Source organism: Canis lupus, chromosome 9 (assembly GCF_048164855.1).
Source record: "Canis lupus baileyi chromosome 9, mCanLup2.hap1, whole genome shotgun sequence".
Lineage (NCBI taxonomy): Eukaryota > Metazoa > Chordata > Mammalia > Carnivora > Canidae > Canis > Canis lupus.
In genome coordinates, this window is record NC_132846.1 from 55,023,681 (window position 1) to 55,047,076 (window position 23,396).

Here is a 23,396-nt window from a genome sequence, read left to right on the forward strand (position 1 = left end):
CTAGCACCTAAAGAGCAAAGACATATTCTGAGAGTTTGGTCTCTTGGACAGTTGCAGTGATGAGACAGCCACAGGAGCAGCAGCATCACTGGAAGCTCCAGGAACTCCGTTAACTCACATTATTTAAGGTCTCTGTGCCTCAGTTTCTTGATGAAATGGATGGAATGGGGATTATAATGGTACTTACTTGATAATTATGTAATAAATTGAATTAATGGCTCCAACTCTTCAACCCTCCATATGTGTACATCCTTAGCCTGTGACTTTGCAGTAAACTACACAGATGGAGTCTGTTTTCTTTCCCTGTTAATCTGGGCCTGCTCATGTGAATTGATTTGGCCAGTAGAATTTGGTAAGAAGCAGTGGTGTGCCATTTCTGACCTTAGGCCCTAAGAAGCTTATTTATTTCCACTCTTGTTCTTGTGGTCCTGCCTCTCGAAGAAAATGACATTCCCAGACAAACCTGTCAGTTTCCAGAGGAGGATAAGAGACATATACAGTATATCTGCTCTAAGATCCCCCAGCCAAGCCCAGGTCAGGGCAGAGCTCTCAAGCAACACTTAAACACGTAGGTAACACTTAAACACAGAAGCAAGCCCACCTAGGTCAGCCAATCCTCAGTAGGCCACAAATACGTGAGCTTTAATAAGCAAGAACTGTTGTTTTAAGCCACTGGGTTTGGAATGGTTTGTTACACAGAAATAGCTACCCAATAGAAAATATAAGGCTTCAAACATAGTACATGGCACTCGGTAATTACTCAATGTTAGTGTTTTACTATGGCTATGTAACAAATTATCCCAGAACTTATTGGCCTGAAACAATTATTTATTTTGCTCATGAATTATGAGGATCAGGAACTTGGACAGAGTACAGCAGGAATGGCTTGTCTCTTCTTTGTGACATTGGGTGCTACAGCTGGAAGACTCAAAGTCTGCGGGCTGGAATCTTCTGAATCTTCATACACTTATGTGTCTTGGTTGATTCCAGCTGTAGCTGAGACCGTAGCTAAGACTGTTGAGTGAGACACCTACATATGATCACTGGATGTGTCCTGGGCTCCCTCAAAACATGATAGCCAGGGTGAAAAGGTGAGTGAACTACAAGGGAGGGAGACAGAAACTGCATCCTGTTATGACTTCACCTTGGAAGTCACATAGCATCACATCCACTGTGCTCTATTGGTTGGAGCAGTAATAAGACCACCATTCAAGGCCCAGATTCAAAAGGTGGGGAAATAGACTCTACAGTTTGATGGACGCTGGAAGGATCTTGAACAGCATCTGGGACTGGAAGTACTGCTATTGCATTTATTTTGGGAAACTATAGACTGTCATAACCATTTTTATGTCTACTATTCTCATCAAATAGATGTACTGATTATATCTAAATCTACCATTTATACTTAATTCTGCCTACTTTACTTACACAAAGGTGTTCCTCCTACTTGGTATGCACTTGCCCTCCTCGTCATGCCCTACTTTGCCTTTGGAAGTGGTACCCTTTCCTTCAAGAGTTGGCTCAAACCATATTTTTTCTCCAGTTTTCCCTGATTGCAGTAATTCATTTGAACTCCTCCCTATATTTCTTTTGTTTTTTTTTTAATTGGAGTTTGATTTGCCAACATATAGTATAATAGCCAGTGCTCATCCTGTCAGGTGCCCCTGTCAGTGCCCGTCATCCAGTCACCCCATCCCCCTGCCCACCTCCCCTTTCACCACCCCTTGTTCATTTCCCAGAGTTAGGAGTCTCTTGTGTGCTGTCACCCTGACTGATATTTCCCACTCATTTTCTCTCCTTTCCCCTATAATCCCTTTCACTATTTTTTATATTCCTCGTATGAGTCAAACCATATAATGATTGTCCTTCTCCAGTTGACTTACTTCACTCAGCATAATACCCTCCAGTTCCATCCACATTGAAGCAAATGGTGTGTATTCGTAATTTCTAATGGCTGAGTAATATTCCATTGTGTATATAAACCACATCTTCTTTATCCATTCATCTGTTGTTGTGGGCATTGCTGCTATAAACATTGGGGTGCAAGTGTCCTGCCGTTTCACTGCATCTGTATCTTTGGAGTAAATCCCCAACAGTACAATTGCTGGGTCGTAGGGCAGATCTATTTTTAACTGTTTGAGGAACCTCCACACAGTTTTCCAGAGTGGCTGCACCAGTTCACATTTCCACCAACAGTGCAAGAGAGTTCCCCTTTCTCTACATCCTCTCCAACACTTGGTGTTTCTGTCTTGTTCATTTTCCCCATTCTCACTGGTGTGAGGTGGTATCTCATTGTGGTTTTGATTTGTATTTCCCTGACGGCAAGTGATGTGGAGCATTTTCTCATGTGCTTGTTGGCCATGTCTATGTCTTCTTTGGTGAAATTTCTGTTCATGTCTTTTGCCCATTTCATGATTGGATTGTTTGTTTCTTTGCTGTTGAGTTTAATACGTTTTTTATAGATCTCGGATACTAGCCCTTTATCTGATAGGTCATTTGCAAGTATGTTCTCCCATTCTGTAGGTTGTCTTTTAGTTTTGTTGACTGTTTCTTTTGCTGTGCAGAAGCTTTTTGTCTTGATGAAGTCCCAATAGTTCATTTTTGCTTTTGTTTCCCTTGCCTTCATAGATGTATCTTGCAAGAAGTTGCTGTGGCCAAGTTCAAGAAGAGTGTTGCCTGTGTTCTCCTCTTGGATTCTGATGGATTCTTGTCTCCCATTTAGATGTTTCATCCATTTTGAGTTTATCTTTGTGTATGGTGTAAGAGAATGGTCTAGTTTCATTCTTCTGCACGTGGCTGTCCAATTTTTTCAGCACCATTTATTGAAGAGATTGTCCTTTTCCCAGTGGATAGTCTTTCCTACTTTGTCGAATATTAGTTGACCATAGAGCTGAGGGCCCATTTCTGGGTTCTCTATTGTGTTCCATTGATCTATGTGTCTGTTTTTGTGCCAGTACCACACTGTCTTGATGATCATACCTCCCCCAATTTCTAAAATCCGTCATTTTAGCACCATTTATTTAGCAGTCTTTCTATATATCTTGCATTACATGTTATCTTCCTATATATAATTCTTTCTGAGGACAAGAACAATACTAAAAATTTTTAAGGTACTTAGCTAAAACCAGTTATTTTGATAATCTTAAGAATTCCTCAAATATTTATTGTTTTTGTTGATGATGATAGTGCAGGGAGTGGACAAGAATAGTCTAGTCACATGACAAATGCAACTTTATATGTGCATGTGAAGTACTTCTTGCTGCAAATACATTGCTGCATAGCATGTGTAGATGTGTCACCAAAGCCATTCTTAGGAACATTTCTGCATGTGCTCATTTAAAATATACATATCACCTTTTCCTAAAGTTTCAAGATTAAGGATAGTGCAGGTCTATGTTCTGAGATGGCGGTCTATGTTCTGAGTGCAGAACATATGTTCTGAGATGGGGCTTTACCAGCCCGAAAGTGGGATGCCCTTTTGTAACTCAAATGTGCTGTCTTTGGTCCTGATGATGCATTTGGTATCGAAACCATCTTCTGAATGAGGTATTTCTGGAGGGGCTCGACCATGTCTCACTTACCTCTCTATCCTTTGAACCTAATAGAACACAGAATCAGTGTTCCAAGACATTCTTGAATGACTACCGTATTGATTAGCAATTATTCTAAAGAAGAGTACTTTGAAGATAGGTTAGTCATTTGTTGCTGCCACCTGAAACTGAGGTGACCCACTCAGAATCTTCCTGTAGGTGGCAGAGTAGCATAGATAAGAGCTTGCTGATTCCTCCCAGCTGATTCTTGATGCTTTTGGTGCATTTTAGCTGCGTGCCCAGAAGACCAATTCTTTTAGTCAATGACTGCTTTTTAACGAGGAGGATAAACCTAAGAAATATAAAACATTAAAAGGCAGCACACAACAGTTAAGAGGCAGCAAATGAGATGTGCAATTGGTTCAAAAAAGAGTTCAACATGGGAAGAAATAATTGGAGACCATTTCAATCTATGAGATAGGTTTTTTCTTTTTTTAATTTCTGCCAGTGCCATCACACTAGTCCAGGCTCTTAGAACTTTATAGCTGGTAGTGAAAGAAGAGAGAGAAGAGGAAGAGGTGAGGGAGACGAAAGACAACAACAACAAAAAACTGTAACCCCTGGGGTTTGCTTTCCACAAGTGTAGAATGGATGTTATCTTCTTTCCTTCTGTTGACCTAGACTGTGTAGGGAAGGAAAGTACACATATTTCGGCTCTGAGTTCTAAAAATTGTATCTATAATTTTTTAGACCTCTAAAGAAAAAAATGTGAATTTATATAAGTTCTTTTTGGGGATCTAAGATAGATTTCTCTTTGGTTTGGAAAGATACTTCAATGGGTCCATGACACGATGCAATGAAGTGGAACTAAAAATTGCTTTGCATAAGAAAGTAAAGTATAATGGAGACTCATTATACTTCTATTCAAGTTATTTGGTGTGCCATTCCACTCAGTGGGTCTGTGAGGCAGAGAAAAGATGCCGTCAAGCCTGAAACAGTCAATTCATGTTGGTAAAACTCAGGAAATAATTGTGACTCATTTTAATGCCTTCCCCACATTGACCATGAACTGGAACACATTGTTCAGGTGGCTGGGATTTGGGGCTATGATGATTCTGTCAGTATTCTCAATGAAGAAACTGAAAAATTAATTGAGGGTCATAGAGCAACTTTCATTAAAGAAGACTTATGCCTTAGTCTACTTTATTTTACAGGCACTTTGATTTTCAAGAGTGTTGACTTTAGAACTTAATCCCCACTTGACATGAGATTTTAAGAATTTTTCAGTTTTCCCTTGGCAGTCAGGGAGACCATAGTCTGCGGACTTGAGGTGTTGGCTCCAATTACTCAGGCTAGAGCTGAGGGAGAAAGATGTTTAATGAAGATTCCCTCTGTGGGATGTGAGCAGTGAACTTTGGGAGCAGGGATGTCTGGTATTGTTTAAGTTCTTTCCTGTTTTATGCTGTACTATTTGCTAACCTTCGATAAACATCAGTTGTACATTAGGCTTGAATTATTTGTATCTTGCAAAATGGAGAGGGGGGCTTATACCAGAGTATAAGTGCTACAGAAATGCTAACTCCTTTAATGTTTTGGCTATACAGAAAGCTGCCCAGCATGGAAGAATAAAGAGGAAATAGAGGTGATTAAGAAAGAGGTGGGAAGGGACACCTGGGTGGCTCAGTAGTTAGAGTGTCTGCCTTCTGCTTAGATTGGGATCCCTGGGTCCTGGGATCGAGTCCGATATCAGGCTCCCCATGGGGAGCCTGCTTCTCCCTCTGCCTGTGTCTCTGCCTTTCTCTGTCTCTCATGAATAAATAAATAAATTTTTTTAAAAAGAGGTGGGAGGAGTTTGGAGAGGAGCTGACTGATGACCCTGAGGACATTTAAATTTCATCTTCACTTCCTCTCGTTTCCAACTCTTCCTCCCACAAATCCCGAAGAACATTAGGGAACACGTTTGGCTTCAAACAGTTACTTGCACTTCTAACTCTGGGAAACAAACAAAGGGTAGTGGGGGGGGGGGTGACCGGGTGACAGGCGCTGAGAGGGGCACTTGACGGGATGAGCACTGGGCGTTATATGTTGGCAAATTGAACTCCAATAAAAAAATACACACACACACACACACACACACACACACACACACACACAATTACTTGCAGAGTTCGTCCACTTGAATATTAAAGTACAGGGGGACCTTAGCAGCCTGAACCTTGCATCAGTGTGGGACCTAGACAGATCTCAAAACTTGTTCAAGAGGACTCTGGGCAGATAGGGATGGAAGAACAGTGGAAAGGAGTATATTATTCTTCAGAATCCCCAACCTAAGAAAATTTTATGCTATTATTTGCTATCAGTTACTAGTATCAGTTAATGTCATAGTAGCTAGGCTATACAATTCTGTGTTCTACTCATGAGAATTCCGTCAATGACAGTTCTCCCCTTATAGATCATTGTATTTTGCATTAAGATGTCCGTGGTTCTGTTTGAACTAAACAAAACACAAAGCTGTTTTCTTGTTTACTCAAAAAAACCTTTTCTTTGCCCTTAAGCTTTCCTCTATTCCAAAATACCAGGCCCATTGTAGACAGATTAGTCTTTCTAGAATAATGCTTTATTATTATTCATAGCATTTACTAGTCTGAGTCAACCTCAGGCTAGATACAAGCGCTCCCTCAGCTTGGCTTTGCTACCAACCTTACCTTTTTTCTTTTTGGTGATGTTCTTTTTTTTTTATAATAAATTTATTTTTTTTATTGGTGTTCAATTTGCCAACATACAGAATAACACCCAATGCTCATCCCCTCAAGTGCCCCCCTCAGTGCCCGTCACCCATTCACCCCACCCCCCACCCTCCTCCCCTTCCACCACCCCTAGTTCGTTTCCCAGAGTTAGCAGTCTTTATGTTCTGTCTCCCTTTCTGATATTTCCCACACATTTCTTCTCCCTTCCCTTATACTCCCTTTCACTATTATTTATATTCCCCAAATGAATGAGAACATATAATGTTCGTCCTTCTCCGACTGACTTACTTCACTCAGCATAATACCCTCCAGTTCCATCCACGTTGAAGCAAATGGTGGGTATTTGTCGTTTCTAAGGCTGAGTAATATTCCATTGTATACATACCTTCTGATGTGCACGAGCCCTTCACTTGGGTCAGGCTCACCTTCCGCTAATCCAACATGTCACTTAGATACCGACTCTTACCAGTCTAAACTCCCTTCCTCTTGCTACTGAGACCTCCAGGTCTCACTTAAAAAGTCATCTTTCCTGTGAAAAGCTTCCAAGTATTCTAGCCCATACTGACTTTTTCCCCCCTTCTCAGGTTATGTTGACGTTAGTCATTTGGATTCATCAATTGATTGAGCAGTTATTTGTTGAGCAATATGCCAGGAACATATTGCAGATAAGGTATTTATTATGTATTCTATTTCTCACTTATTATACATGTATGCACTTATCAGCAAGAAAACCTTAAGGCTTAATTTTGTTTTCTCACAGAATTGGGCACAAAATAGGAATGCAATAAATATCTCTTGAGCTAAATTATATATATATGATAAAGTAGGATAAACAGTTATTAATGTGTCACTTTAACTTGTCATCCCATGATCAGTAACCATATTAATTGAGTGATGGGCCTTCTTTATAATAAACATTTTTCCTTATGCCTCACCTCATTAAATTTTCCATAGTGACAGATTTTGTTTAAAAATTTTTATTAATAGCTCATTTTCATAGCTCAAAAAGGGGTATTACAGAGGATAATCAGCATAACAATTACAAATAAAACCTCACCTCTATAAAGTTAGCCAGTGTGTAGACTTTATTACATAGGCACATATTTTTTTTTAAGTAAACTGGTTTTACATAAAATTAATCATAATAGTACAAGAAGTTACATCAATTGAGGATGGATGATAAAGGAAAATATAAGCTTTGGATCAGCTGAATCACTCATTGGATCTTGGGTCCACCCATCCTGACAGACCGAAATTCATTGATTGACTTTACAAAAATGGAGGGAAAGGAGGAGTGCTCTTTTTTCTTTTATTCCTTGGCTAACACACTGATTCTGTTTAATTTCCTGCATATGGTAAAGTTTTCTCCAGGTTCTGTGGGCAGGTAGACACAGAGGTCAAATGAACACTGGCTTAGGGTCAGAGGAGCTCATAATATTCCCTTCTTTTTACGCTTCAAAATCCCTTAAACCCTTTGGTCCAGCAGGTTGCTCTTGTGATCTGACTGCACATCTGCTTTCCCAGAACTCCTCGCAGTGGATACATGAGGTTGCTGGTCCTGAAGCACATGGAGGCAAGACGATGGTGGCTAGATGGTGTCCATGACTAGCCTTAGGGGTTTGATCTGAGGCACAGCATGGAACTGACCAGGAAGAGACCCTAGAATCCTTGCTCTCTCCACTTCAAATCAAGCCATTACATTTGACCCAATTCTAAGTACAAGAAACTAAAACCATACTAACACATACCACAAAAACTTTACCATATGCAGGTATTTTGTAGCTTCTGGATGTTTAAAAATTTTCTAAACTACAGTTTTATGTTACTAATACACAGTGAGGCTAGAGAAAACTGACCCTTTCCCTTATTTTGCCATATCTGTTTTACAAATAGTCCCAGAATGTTTACAGAACATTTTTTCCTCCCTCAATTTCTGCAGTCTTTTGTGTAAAAGGACATAACTATAACTCCTAGATCATCCTAATGTGGCCCCATAGTACTGCAGAGTGTTAGACTTGCTTCTGCTTCAAGTGATACCCAAATCCTAACATCCATTTCAGAGACCTGTCTGGTCTGTTCCTCTTTACACTCACACCACTGTGGTGCTGGGTGATGCCGGTGCAACCTACAGAACAGTGTGCTAACTGATGTGCACTATCCTTTTGATTCTCCAACTACAAAATAGAGGATTGCAGAGTTTTTTGTGTTTGTTGTCTGGGCAGACAGTAAAGGATAGAGACATGAAAAGGAAAAAGATGGGCCAGCTCATCTTGGTTCTTAAGACTATATGAGGAGTCCTATTGACATGAAGTATCACTGACAATGGCACCAAAGGATACTTTATAAAATAATACATAAAACTGGAGCTGGAAGGGACTTAACAGGGACCATTACTCCAACTTCCTCACTTTTTAAGCGGAGGTTACTGATGCCTAGTTGTGAAAATAGCAAGTTATCTCACATGGTGATTGTCTCCATGACGATGTCCTTCAAAGATTCATAGAAACCTAATTTTCCCTTGATAAACTGCACTCCCTACAATGACTTCACAGCAACAATTCTCAATGTCCTTGGCTTTGACCTTACCTCCCTTTAGGGAAGCTGGCTGATAGCTGAAAACTTTGATCAAAGTAACACTTGATAAAACATTTGTTGAACTGAAATCATTCTGCTGGTTATCCCTGCTACATAATCTTTTATTTCTCCTAGAACTCCTTACTTTTAAGGGATGGCCTCTAGTTCAAGTATTTTGAGGTTTGATGGCCAGTTCTATATTTGTCTTATTTTTCAAGAAGTCTGTACTTTTATAGCTTTTCATTACACACAATTATTATTTGCCTCTCTCCAGGTACCAAACACTTTACTATGGATAATTTCTGTCTTTACAGACCTGGAGTTGCATGTTCAGAGATGTTGTTATTGTTGTCTTCCCAATTCTTAAAACAAACAAAAGACTAGACTCTCAAGCAAATTTGCTAAGGCACACTAGAAGAAATTTGAAAATTCCATAGTCCTTCTTTTAGTTAATACATGGGAAAATATTACTGATATTTATTTTCTACATCTTGTTCACTTTTAATTCCTTAAATACATAAATACAAGTTATAATATCCAAAGCAAGTTTCATTTACAAATAGCACAATTAAGAAATGATGAAGAAATGGTGATTTATCAGGAATTGACACTTAAACCTTGATAATGTTTAGAAAACATCTTTAAAACTTGGTGAGAATGCCAGGACTAATTTTATATAAAGAGTGGACATGGTTTGGATGTAACTTGGTATAAGGTGTTAAAAGACGATGTATTTAGTAGGTGATTTTTGTGTGTATGTTATTCTTTGCCAGTTTTGTTTAAGTTTTCTGTTAAATTGCATTCTTAACATGACCTAAACTCTACAAATGCTAGAACTAACTTATGATCATCATTTGCAGAAGAGTTAAAAGTTACCAGTCCCAGCTGGGAGAATTCTAAAAGTAGGCTAGGTGGCAGTGCTTCCTACTCAAATTAATTTCATATTCCCAAGGCTTTTAAGAAAAAAAATTTCAGATCATCCTGTGCTTTCTCACCACTAACCTTGCAATGAGATTGAAAGCAGCTCTGAAATCATGATTTCATTTTATGAGTTTTATCCTTATGATCTTAGACCTCCATCTTCCTCTGGTGACAAAGTAAGCCCCATGTTGAGTGTAGAGCTTACTTAAAAAACTTCCTCTGGTGACCCGGTAACATTGGTCAGTGGTTAATGTTGGAAAAAAACAAAGACCTAGCACACCAAGACTGGCCATGCTTCCTTCTCCTGCCTTTTTCTTCTGCTGACTATTCAAATGGGCATGATCTGTCTGGCTTGCAGGAACAAAACTGAATCAATAATCTTGACTGTGGATAGCATCTGTGCTACTGTATTTTGGGCACAAAAATGTTTTTCAATGTAAGTAAGGTAAACTGTGGTTTAAATTCAGCTGCACGTTAAGTGCTTATGTGCTGACAGTTATCTTTAGTTGACGGTGGAAGCAATGATAAAAAAAATTAAGTCTTTCAGGAAATAAAGCATGCTTGCTTGCTTTAATATAAGTATCTGATAAGTATAGGTTAGGTATCTTAGAGTTTCAGGGTCAGTGTTCATTCAGCAAACACTTATTGAATACCTAATAATTTCTTTTTTGTTAAGTAAGCTCTACACTCAACATGGGGCTAGAATTCAGGACCCTGAGATCAAGAGTTGCATGCTCTGCCAACTGAGCCAGCCAGGTGCCCTCTAATAATTTCATTTCATTGATATGTTTGTCTTATCAACAAGGATTTAAGGTGGCTGAAGCCTGTTATATTCCCAAGCTTTATCCTAGGTACTGAAAACAAAGAATAAGATACATTCTTTGCTGTCATGGATCATTTTTCTTGGGGGCATTAATTTTTAGGGAAATAAACTCTTGCTCTCACCCATTGGACTTGAATAGAAATTATTTCCATTTCAATTAAGAAATAGATTACATAAAAAAGTTCCAAAGGGTTCTGAGTCCTGCTAATATTTACAGGAATGCTGAGAGAGGGGAAAGAACCAAATAGAAAAAAAAAAAATTGTCCAGATAATATTTAATATAAGTGAAATGCAAAATTCTGATAAGAAATAACTAGTATTATGTTTACAAGAATGGTAAAGGGGGTTTAATGCCCTCCCTCCAAAATACTCAAATTCTTGTTTGACCTTTGTAATGAGTACATTTCCTCTTCTCTTTTACAACAAAATCACAAAGCTAGCCACCAGACTCGAAAGCATGGCTCTTAATATCATGGGACATCTAATTTATGTTCTAATAGTAATACTATGTATTGGTAAAATGAACTTACTTTTAATATTTTCACATTATTGATAACATAGACAAGGAATATTTGTGACCCCCACATATACACAATCCAGGTCCAGAGAGGCAAACTTAGGATTTGCACACCAAAAAGGTACTTTGCCTGTGTTTTCTATGTAGGCTATTAACAAAACACTCGGTCTAAAAATATATAGTATTATATTCCCCAAACCCCAAAATGCTACCCATAATTAGTTTCCCAAAAATAGCAGTGGGAAAGCAAATTTGATGAAATCAAGGTGTTAGGTTTTTTAAAGTTAACAATTTGCTTGCTGAATGTAGATAGCATGGAAGGGATTTTCCTGACCCTAGGTTTAAAGTTAAAAAATCCAGGTAAAAGCACAAAGGTAATGCGAATTAACTAAGGTGAGGGGGAAAAAGTCCAATGAGCAATACACATGTGCTGCTGGCAGGAGAGTCAGAGATCTTGGGAAGGTGCACAAGAGCTAATCCTGGATAAGGAAGGTGCCAGAGTAACCTTCACCTTGCCAGCTCTTCAGCCCATCTTGATGTTTCTCTGAAGAATCTCATGTGACTCTCGTACAACAGGGGAAGGGCTACGCCTCACTTGACAAAGACCTCCTGGGAACCTCACTGTATTTGAAAGAACATACAAAACCACTTATCAAAGAAAAAACAGCTAGAGCTAGAGAGTCCTATTACTACTGAGATGAACCTATATGCAGAAGGGATCTTGGTAGCCATCCAGCCCAAATCCAATGTCCCTTTCATAGCATCTGGGATGGATGGGCAGTTATTTCAGCCTTTGGGCATTTGCCGCAACAGGAAATTTTACCGCTTGAGTCTATTCCTCTTTAGAACCACTCTTATTACAAAATTCTTTACATCGAAGCAAACATCTGTCATCTATAAAGTTCCTCTTTGTTTCTGTTTTCGTCCTTTGAAGTTACACAGGGTAAATCTAATCCTTCTCCTTTTGTATAACTCAGCGGAAATTTAAAGGCAGCTATATTATTTTATTCTCTCCTATTCTATTCCCTTGTTTCTTACAGAATCAGACCCTTCACAACCCAAGTCACCTGCCTCTGGACACAGTTTATTAATGCCTCTCTTTCAACATGGTACCCAGAATTGAACTCAACCCTCCATCCAGATGTGGACTGACCAATGTAACATGTGGGTTCCCCAGGCTTCTGTTACTACAGGTTGAATGCACTGCCTTTGTAAATAGCCATGAACCATTCCTGATTCAAAACTGAACTCAAGTTTCTACGTGGACTGCTATGAAACCAGGACTTCTCAACACCCTTAACACACACACAGATAATACCACTCTATTTAGAGGGTTGCATTTGAGCAACTCAGAATATAGTTTCTCATTAATGCCTACTGAATTTCATCCTTTTAGTTTCAGTCTTCTGTTCAGGTATTTAAAAAAAATTGTAATGATGTCTATAGTCTAGTGTCAGTACATAGTTATAATTCAATGAATATTCACTGAATAAATTACTCCTAAATTTTCCCGTCGAGATTGGATATATCATTTATTTCTCTGTGTCATCTGACATATCAGAAATCTGACAAGCATGCTTTCTGTCCCTTTACTCTATTTTTCATGGGAAAAATAGGCAGATAGAACCTGCCTTTAAATTGTCAAGCAGCTATCCCCTTTGGGATGGCCAATATGGTTCCGTGCATGGTAAGGAAACACCAAGATACAAATAAGAATTGGAGGTACAGAATGTAAACGGGAACATATGAAGGGAAAGATGACTGAGTGTCCCAGACTCTTGGAATCAGGACTTGATTCCCAACATTAGAAAAACAAGGCTTTTCTCCCTTCTCTATCCTAGAGACTTCTGCCTTTTAGGCGTATTACAATACTGTGATTATCAAACTCTGAATTTTGGGGAAAAGTTGTTTTTAAACAGCTTTTAAAATGATCTTTTCCATTTATATTTCCTGTAAAATCTGAGTTAAAGAGACATGCTTGAGGTATAAAAAGAGCTCCCAAATGCTGCTGACAAATGCCTGAGGTATAATAGATAGATATATGTTCATTTGTTTCAGGAATTAGAAAAGACCTACATTTCAATGTGAATCTGGGAAATTCACTGAGACTGAATTTCCTGAATGGAATATAAACTTAATAATTAATGTCCCTTTTCCCCAGAATGAAGAAAAATAAGCTCAATTTTGCTTTCCCTTCAAGAGCCACCCTTTGCAGAATGTGGGGCCAATCATAGAATAAAAAAGTATCCTATTGTGCCTTTTCCCCATTGTGTATTATGACTCAGGGTGGTGAACCCTGGGACTAGAGAGATGGAAAAAGAATTTCAATTAAAACAATCCAAAACCAGGAGAGAAATGTCTTCTGTTGCATAGTGTTAACATTTAAAGAATGGAGACATGTACAAAAAGCCTACTAGATCCAAAAAGAACATTTGTTTTGTACCTCTTCTGAACCTTTCCTAGAGGGAGTGACAGAGGTGGAGTCTCAAGACTGTTTTCTAGAAAATCATGTAAGTGACGGATGAACACTGGAAGTAAACCCTGCCAACACTGATGTGGAAGGTTTTTCTCCTGATGCCAATAGTCACAACAAACTACCACTCAAGTGCTAGGATATAAGCAAAGGAGAAGGAGGCTTAATTAGACAATAAGCTCCAAAAGTTGGGTGAACCAGGTGCTTCAGGCATATCAGGGTCTCTCCAAAGCAATCACCTTAAGGTTTCCTGTTAAAATACAGGTAACTACAAACAGGAAAGTCTGAGATACTGTTCCCAACACGGAGTAGCCATAGTAGGTACTGCCTTGTACTTCAGCTACTCAGGAAGACATCCTATCACGACTCTTGGGTCAGGGCCCCCTGCAGTAGGGCTTTGTCACTGGACCCCACACTCCTTGGGATTTTCCATTTCATCTCCTTCAAAGTCGGGCTTCAAACTCTTTTTTTGCTCAATTTCCACCTGCCAAAAGTAGAAGTTGGAAAGAAATATCAGAAGGAGGAGAAAAACATCCTAATAATAAATAATCCCAAAGAGAATAGCTCACTAGATTCTCTGAGATTCCCTGTAATTTTGTTACCATTTTGGGCTTTAGCCACAGTGAAGCTACTGGTCCTGAGTACATCATGATTCTCTCTTTGCTTGGTCTGGAATTCCCTCATCTTTAGGGTTTACCTGGAAGATTTTTATTCTTTGCCTTGCACAGCTGCTCAAAGGTCACCTCTTCTGTGAAGCTGTTCTCAAGTCATTAGGAAGGTAGGTGCTCCTCTTGTGCATATTTCCTGTACCTGGTATACCTGCTCACCACAGCGCAGGCTCCCTAGGACAGGGGTAGGCCCTTGTCTACTACTGTACTCCAATAAAGCAGGCATGCAGCAGGCAAGCACAAAGGTTTATCAAATGAATGAATTCCTTCCCTTGGCTGTTCATACTCTACTACTTTATTGTTTTACGAAGTCTCCAAATTGGTAAGCGTTGTACCATTTACAGTTCTACCTGTGTTTTCTGCAAAATATTGTAGCTTTAACTATAAAGGGATTAATAAATTCATCTTGCCATGAAAGTGACACATACACTGAAGCCTTTGACAAGTCAGAAAAGAAATACGTCAGGCAAGAGAGTTTCTTAATTAAAGCTGGTCCTCTCTTTATCACTTTGGATATTTATGATAAAGGAAATAACCAAACAGTTGACTAGGGTCATGCTTGATGAAAGTGCTTTTTTTTTCCCTGGCCACAAGATGGAGTATGTGTTCTTGTTGGTAGTTTGAGATTTTCGATAACGCAACTAAAGAAATATTTAAAGAACAATAAATAACCATAAAAATCAAAGGATATTATGAATTTTAAAAGTTATTAAATCACTTTGCAAAATGTGTTTTCAGTAACCCCCACTTTCTATCACTGACCTTTAATCTGCTATTGAATTTCTAACACCTCAAAATGGAATCTCTATGTCAGAACACTACAACTTTGTTTCCTCCTTCCATAGCCCTGATCCTGTTACTATTACCGAAGCTTGCTTGGCTTTTGAATTTTGTCCTGTTATAGCCCAGTGACCAGGTCATATGTGTCCTGACTTTATTTGGATCTACATCATCAACTCTGAAGCTGAAATACATGCTTTGGGTTGGCACTCTCCCAAACTCCCCACTACTTCCAAATTTACAACTCCTCCAACATATATTATGAATGAGTATATAATACTATGATGCAGTCACTCATAATATTCATAATATTATATATAATATGCAATTAATAATATGTATTATATAATCATCATCCCTTTACCCCAATGACCCTTTTGATGATGTTCATGATGACTGAAAGACATTAATTTATTCTTCTTTTCATCTGCCTCTATATTTTTTTGCAACTTTTCTCTTGCTCACTAGAGAGGTTAGTCAGTCATTCAAATCAGAGTAGACTCATCCATAGCAATGTGGGGTGTACCTCTCCAAGTAAGAGAACACCTTGCATCCATGGCAGGCACTGATAAAGGGAACAAGAGATGGGGGAGGGGTAAACAAATGGTCTTGGAAACATTAGCCAGATGTCTCCCGAGGCTACCTTGTAGCTGTAGTGTGCGGAATAATTGACCCACTTCCTGACGTCAGTCTTGTCTTCCACGGAGATGGATCTTACAGAGGCTTTAGAGGCAGAAGTTGTAGGCATGCTGAATTCAACATTCACGTGATTGGCAAATCTGGAAGGCACTTCCCGGTCAGAGCCAAGTTCAAGGTGGCAGAAGAAACAGTGTGGGTGACCAGAAGCTATGAAAGGAAAAGAATCTAGACATTAGGTTCTTTGGAAAGATGTGAAAGGAGAGGCCAAAAGAGTCACCCCAGTAACAAAGAAGGCCTGAAGACTGCCTCCCAGCTCAGCACCGGGCAGTCTTTCAGAGGGTCCAATGCCAAGCAGAGGATTTACCTCAACAGAAATCACACTGCCTATGCCTCAGACCCTTTGATAGAACTATGTGATTACAATAGCCTTGTATCCTAGCAATAAAACCCACAGCCTGAAAAACGGTTCATTTGGCCTGCTTAGGTCAGGGTGGTTAATGGGAACACAGCACAAATACCAGAAATAGAGGCCATGGAGGCAGAAAGGAAGAAAAGGGAACACCACATAGCACCTAATAAAACATCAATGACAGCCACATGGAGCAAAATAATTGATTCCCTTTGAAAGATGAATTTTCTCAATAGCATTTCATATTTTTACAAAAATGCTTTGGCACATTTTTTTGTGGGTAGATGGTATATGCAAATGATGAAGCCCTTATAAACACCATATATGCACTAAGGAAGTGCGTGTTACACAGACCAACAGGACACTGTGACTTCTAGCTCTCCTGCTAAGTGACACAGATCCCACACCCAAGTCCTTTGTTCTCTCCTCACCTCAAATCCTGATTTGGAAAGTGGAGATATGGGGGATGGGTAGTAAAGAGTGGGCTGCACAATGCCAGGCATAGTCCTTTCCTGTTCTTTAATTCTCTAAATCGACGGCTAGTTCTACCATACTTGGAAGAAAACTTAAGGATTTCCATTTGAGGATTGTTACTAGATTATCTGAGTGAAGAGAGCTTAGTTCTGAGGCTATAACCTCTGAGCACTCTGTACAGTCTTGAATGCTACCCACACACTGCTCCCTGCATCTTCCTAACAATCCCTTGAGGTCAGTCATTACATTCTACAGATGAGGCAATGAAGGCTTTGGGAGGTAAAGTCAACTAGCCAAGGTCAGAGCTGGAAAGTATCAGACTGAGGGACAACCCAGGCACAGACTCCGAAGTGTTTTAACCACTTTGTCTGAGTCACAGCCTCCCTTGGGGTCCCCAACCTCAAGACCAGGTTTGCAGGGTGACATGAGTGGAGAAGTGGGCTGTAAGAAGCCCCAGGTAGCAACTCGCCGTGGAGAAACAACATGACATGGCTTTGCCTCTATTATGTAATAGCAACAGCCCTTAGTTATCTGAGTTTCCCCAAATAAACAATTCCAATTTTCTTTACTGGTCTGGGCAAGACTTTTTAATCTGAGAGAGTTGAGGACATACACACCCGTTCTCCAAGGAAAACATGACGGAGTGAAGTATTTGTTTTGCTCTACTTCACAAACAACATATTTCAATGGTTATTTCCATAGAGTAACACTCTGGGAAACTGAGAAATTTGCACTGGTTTCTAAGGAAAGAAATTTTAAATTGGATACATATAATAGTAAAAATTACATGATCTAAAAATGAATCCATGTGATTTTTGAAAAAATTACAGTCGTAATTATATAGCTATCCGTTACACAGGCCAGAGACTGTGCTAAACACTTAAAAGCATTATCCAATTTCTTTCTTAATGAGCTAGGTATTAATAACCCTCTTCTGTAAATGAGGAAAATAGGATTTCTTTGAGAGGTTTAAGTAAATTGTCTGAGGTCACATAGCTACTAAATTGCAGCACTAGAAATAGGGGCGCCTGGATGGCTCAGTGGTTGAGTGTCTGCCTTTGGCTCAGGTTGTGATCCCCAGGGTCTGGGATCAAGTCCTGCATCAGGCTCCCCACAGGGAGCCTGCTTCTCCCTCTGCCTATGTCTCTGCCTCTCTCTGTGTCTCATGAATAAACAAATAAAATCTTTAAATAATAATAATAAATAAATAAATTGCAGCAGTAGGAATAAAACTCAGATCTGACTGACTTGAGATTATGTCCTAAACTCTCTGAATATTGCTATAGATTAAGAATGCTACAAATTACATAGAGTAGTTTCTTACTTTAATTCATTGGCAACTTGAACAATACTTTTATCTACTTATCCTGATTTGCACATTGTTTGAATAAGAGAAATCATGACTTTCCACAAAGCTGACTGCTCTGGTCACCCTTCCAAAGGCTATTCACAGCAAACTCTATGAAAGCAGCATTCCTTCATGATTCCCAGCATCAACTAAGGGATGTGTAGAGCTGGTGGACAGGTAGGGAAGTGCAATTCTGAGAGCTAGGATAGTTTAGTTTATGGTAATGAGCTAAGTGAGCCCACACATTTTGCCATCATCTTTGATGAAGGTGAGAAATTTTAGCATTAAAATTCAGATTGCTATTTTCCATAAAAGGCAACCTATATTGAAATTGTTTTCTCTTGGTCTAATGTTAGAGAACTGGAGCTCCAGCAAAGAAAGCTACCTATGCAGGACAGAGTGTTTTGGTGGGTAAGGTGGGGAAGCAGTAGGACTTGTTCTGGTACCTTGCAGGATCAGGGGTAGGGGGCATTAAAGAGCATGGGAAGGCAGGGGCAGCTATACATGCACACAGCTGGGCTGCACCTGCCAGTTTAAACCATGCTGGACTCCAGTGGCAGTTTGTTAGTCTTCTGGTGGCAGGATTGGGGCAAGCCCACTGAGGCTGCAGCCTTGGGATGCCAGCAAAGCTAGGGGAGCTGACCTGTGGTCCCCCACTGGCTCTAGCCTAACTGCCTGCCTGCTAGGGGTGCTAGAGATCAGGGACCACTGTGGGCAGACATACGCATGCAGTGGTTCATGCCGTCTGACCAGAATTCTGATCCTGGACATCTTAAGTTTCTAGAAAAGGATGTTACCAATTTTCTGAACTACACAGAAATACGCCATTGGCCAGGAGTAGTCTAAGAGGTTCCTTCTGCAGGGGTCGCTACTAAAAATGTATAACAATAAACAGCAAAAACAGTGATGGGAAAGAGTACCTTAAGTGAGAAACATTCCCAAATATCCTAATGCTGTCCTGTATTTCAAAAATCTTTAACAAATAAAGGTTCTAGGAATCAGGAAATAATTTGTCCTATGTCCCATTTACTCAGCCCTTGAGCCTACTGAATACTAACCTGCTGGGAAGCATGAAGGCAACTGTTTGCCAAAGACTTATATTTTCCCTTGTCCTGCGCCCATTCCCCCCCTTTCTTTTGGGACTGATTGATTGACTGATTTTTTTGTCTGCTTGCTTTGGGAAATAATCTTCCCCAGCACTGCGTGTCATTTTGGTAGTCATGTCAGTCAAAATGCACTATCCTCTCCTTGAAGCTTGAGCCAAGTAGCTCAAGGGCAGAAAATGGCTTGTGATGATTTATCCCAACAGCCGCAGCCTGAGGAGACATCTCACAGTTCTGCTTTCAAAGCCTGCCTGTTCAACCTTTCCAAACCTTCCTTTAGTTCTCCAAGCTACCCTCCAACAATCTTTTTTTCTTTTTGTCTTTGCTGCTTATAACCAAAACTCCTTCATACAGTACTTTTAAATATTTGAAAGAAAGAACTTTGAAACAAATGAGATAGATGTGTGTACACTGAGAAAACTGCAAATCTCTCTTCTCTTAGAAGAAATTATTTCATGTTTGTGTCTACTTGGTGTCCTCTACTAAGAGATGGCTGTGATATTGAGAAAAGCCCCCTGGGATGTGGCTTTGTGACTTCAGATAAGTCATGTGGCTCCTGGTCCTTAATTTTCTCATCTGATAGAATGAAGAGGTTTGACTGAGGTATCCCCAAGGCCCCTTCCAGCTTGAAAACTCAGTAATTCCATAATGAAGTCATCTGAATCCATGCTTAACAAACCAAAGAGCCAAACATTCCAATAAACATAAACCTGAGGCCTTGTCTTTTCTGATGTCAAGTCTCCAGCAGGTTAGACGGTTAATCTTCCCCCTACCACTTCTCTTCTCTTCTCAAGGGCTTCTGTGCCAAAGGAGAATTCAGGGCTTCTCCTTTCCCCTGTCAATTCAGATGGGTCCTGTGGCTGAGGTATCAGGCGCTATCACAAGGAGAATACAGTGCCGATTTCAGGAGAAATGAGTAAGCAAGCACAGAGAGGAAGACTTTGTTTTTAAAAATCCCATCAGTTTAGAAGTGGGGGATGGGAGGTGGGAGTGGCGGTGTTTGGCAAATCCAGCCTCAGACACAGAGGTCCAATTGTCTCTTCATTTTGCACCGCTACACCCAGTGTCTGACACAGAATACCCCGGTGTGTGTTCACTGCCTGGGCTAGCTTGGGGAGGTGACCAGATCATACTGCCTCTTGCCATCACATCATGTTACATTTTGGGTATGGTTACATAGCCACTCCACACTCAGAAGAGGAAGTGAAGACTCTAAACATACCCTTATAGGGTTTTATAGTGAGAATGGAAGAAGAATATCTGCATAAGAGAAGGACATTTCCATCAAAAGTTCTTCCAAACTAGACCCTTTGTGCTTGTCTACTTTTGTTAACAAATGGGCAAGTTTACTATAAACAAGAAGAGAACTGGTTTAAAGGATCACAGGGTCATGGGCTGACTGCGTGTCACTGGGGTCACTCAGACTTACTCTAAGAAATAAGGCTATTAGAGTTGGTTGGATTACTCCTTAGTTTTGTCATTTCCTTAAATTCACTGGACCCCTGAGGAAAGTCATTGCCTTCTGGGCTCACGCAAGCACGAAAGCATCCCTGATAGCTATGAGCAAGCCAGCAAGGGCTGGTAAGCTTTCCTTCTTTGTGTAAATGAAACATACCTTCCTTTACTTTTTGTCTGATAGAATTTCAGCCCTTTTGGACCTTCTGATCCTGGCTGGATCTTCAGTCTAATCAGAGGCCATTTCTCTTCTTCCCTATCCTCAAATCCCAACTCTGAGCCAGGGATGTTATGACTGACAGGTCTCACAGAGGGGGACTGGAATCATTAGTCTGACTCTTCAGCTGTATTGTATATATGACTGGCCATAAACTGGCCTTTTTACCTACACTCATGGCAGAGTGAGAAAGATGCCTCTCTGGAACCCAGAAGCTTTCTAGGATCTGGAAATAGCTTCCAGCACCACAGATAATACTTAAATGAGTCAGAAAAGAATACAAATTCATGAGGTGCCCTGCAAATCTGCTTAGCAGCTCAGCTGAGAGAAGAATAATGCATAGTTTTCTAGAAGTATGATAATAAGGAAGTGAGCAAATGGGGCTGAACTGGGTCATTCATGTTTGTTACTTACATTTTTGCTTCTCTGGTCCCAATTCTCCATTACCATATTTCTGTCACACGGCAAAAACCAGCACTTCGGAGAGGAACAGAATGTGGAACTTTGATCCCAGCTCTCGTGTAACCATGTGGCAGTTTTCATAGAAGAGAAACCTCTACCTACCTGAGTTTTTGTCAGGCAGTCGGTTTATCCTCCACACAATAGAGTTGAAGGCATGCTCGTACTTGGCAGTTCCCAGAGTTACTCTCATGACAGGCTCAGAGCCGGATATACTGGTTGAGCCAAAACTTGCCCCCCGGTTCACTTTGGCTTTTAAAGACTTTTCCCCCAGGACACTTTCCCTGCGGAAGTTTTTCACCCATTCGCTGGGCACAGGGTAACGAACCATCACATTCTCACAGGGGACCTGAGTGAGAGGGTCTCGGTTAGAGGAGAAGCCGGTTGACATCCTAAGCCAGCTCTGCACCTCCACCTCTGCCCCATTGATGCTTGCTGCCGTCCTGAGTGTGAAAGGCAGGGTCTTCTCCGCAAACACTGTCCTGAATCGCATGAGCTCAAACCGGCAGGCATCCAAAGGGTTGAACAGGATAACCCGTGAGTTGTTGAATACATCCTCATCCACACACCCATGAAAACGGCACTGATGGAGCTTGATCCATTTGGTGGTGGTAGTGGGCATGATGTCTTGCCGGGAAACTATCTCGTTCCCTTTGACGAGGACATCGTTGAGGCCCAAGCGGCACTCTGCGAGCCCAGACAGGAAACTCAGAATGTGGATCCGTGTCCAGACGTGATGCTGGAGGATCTGGTTGTCTACTTTGCTCACAATGCCAGAGAATTCATCCTTGACATCCACAGTAATCTCCTCTTCAAGGTAGTTCAAGCCCACTGTGCTCAAGTCCATGGACAGCACTGGCAGATTCATGAGCCGGTCCTGAACGGCGCGGATGAAACTCAGAAAGTCATCATAGTTGGTGGTGCCCAGCTTAATCACCTGTTCCCTCTCTGCTGTGTGGGCCACAGCAGGTTTGGGCTGGTATTTCTTCTTCTCCTTGTAGGTGACACGGTCTATTCGCAAGCTGTGGATCCTGCCATTCTCGTCATAGTTTTGGAGGCGGGGTTCTGAAATTTCATGGCAGATCTCCAGCTTGAACTCACGGAATGGTTTCTCTAGTCCCTGTTCATAATACAGCTGCAGGTAACCACTGTCTGTCAGTTTGATGTAGATGGGTCCCCAGTGCCTAGATGACATGATGTTTTTCTTCTCAGGGATCCGTAGCATCATTGGCCACCCATCCCTGGGCTGGGACAGTGCTGAACAAGGTGGGTGGTCATCTAGCTGAACCCAGGCTATCGGGTCATCATCTGGTAGTGTCTCACTGCCTAAACGATCAGGATCATCAATCTGGAGTTGTTTGAGTTTTTCAACAGCATCAGTGTGGGACTGGGTTTTGCTTGAGTCATCAAAACTGATGGCATCCTGGTAGATGACAATGAGAGAATCTCTTTGGCTCTTGCCTGTGGCACTGGAAATGGAATTATTTTGGGAGCGCCTCTCCTGCTCCTCAAAGAAAGCAGTGAAAGGGTTGATAGGGGAGGGCTGGACATCCTGCAGAGTCTCATTCAGGAAAGGATTGGTTGCCCTCCAAGGTGGAGCTTCGGTTATGGAAGGTGGATGGTTTAAGGAGGAAATGTCCAGCTTCTGAACTTTGGAAAAGTTCATCAACGTGCTCTTGGGACGTTCCCTCTTCTTAAATGATCCAGTTGAGTCATAAGGTACATCTGGGATCACAGATGCGATAGGTGGCGGGTTTGGCTTCAGGGGAGAAGTGACTGGCGGCAAAGGGCAGCTGACCTCATTATCATCAAAAGTGACCCAGCTGGGGAAACGAGCAGAGGTCACTGGAGTGTCAGAATGTCCGTTCATGGCTGGACTACTGGCCTGCCAGCTGATGGCCTCCATTTCTACCTCTTCATCATCCTGCAGTGAGGAAGAACTGTCTGAAAGAGAAAGGAGAATATATGAGGGCTGCTATTCAGGGCCTCTTAGGAGTATGGGAAACTGAACGATGACTAGAATTTTATCTGGAACCCGGGAAATTCTAAAGCACCTCATTACCTGTGTCAAGTGCTAGTCTGGGCTCAAATCTCATAATTTTGTAATAAGCACGCCACAGGGGCCACACATCAAATAAATGCACTAAGAATATACAAATGGGTCTCTCAATACAGAAGCACTGATAGGACTAAGGTCCCTTGCAGTTGTTTTTTTTTTTTTTAAGATTTTATTTATTCATCTCACACACACACGCACAT

The 23,396-nt window shown here is 40.8% G+C and overlaps 1 protein-coding gene and 1 long non-coding RNA gene across 8 annotated transcripts in view; one reads left to right on the forward strand and one right to left on the reverse strand.

Annotated features, from left to right (window-relative positions):
* The window catches only part of LOC140640333 (uncharacterized), a 28,601-nt gene extending 15,972 nt beyond the window's left edge, over positions 1-12,629 (forward strand). The window contains exon 3 of the long non-coding RNA XR_012037005.1: positions 12,153-12,629. This is a non-coding gene — a long non-coding RNA (uncharacterized lncRNA). The remainder of the gene's footprint in view (positions 1-12,152) is intronic.
* The window catches only part of STON2 (stonin 2), a 168,119-nt gene continuing 151,961 nt past the window's right edge, over positions 7,239-23,396 (reverse strand). For all 7 annotated transcript variants that reach the window (XM_072839573.1, XM_072839572.1, XM_072839571.1 and 4 more), the window contains 3 exons: positions 21,243-23,081; positions 15,677-15,879; positions 7,239-14,069 (listed from right to left, as the gene is read on the reverse strand). In XM_072839573.1, the coding sequence (XP_072695674.1) occupies positions 13,986-14,069; positions 15,677-15,879; positions 21,243-23,081 (2,126 nt within the window). In that variant the 3' untranslated portion in view covers positions 7,239-13,985. The remainder of the gene's footprint in view (positions 14,070-15,676; positions 15,880-21,242; positions 23,082-23,396) is intronic.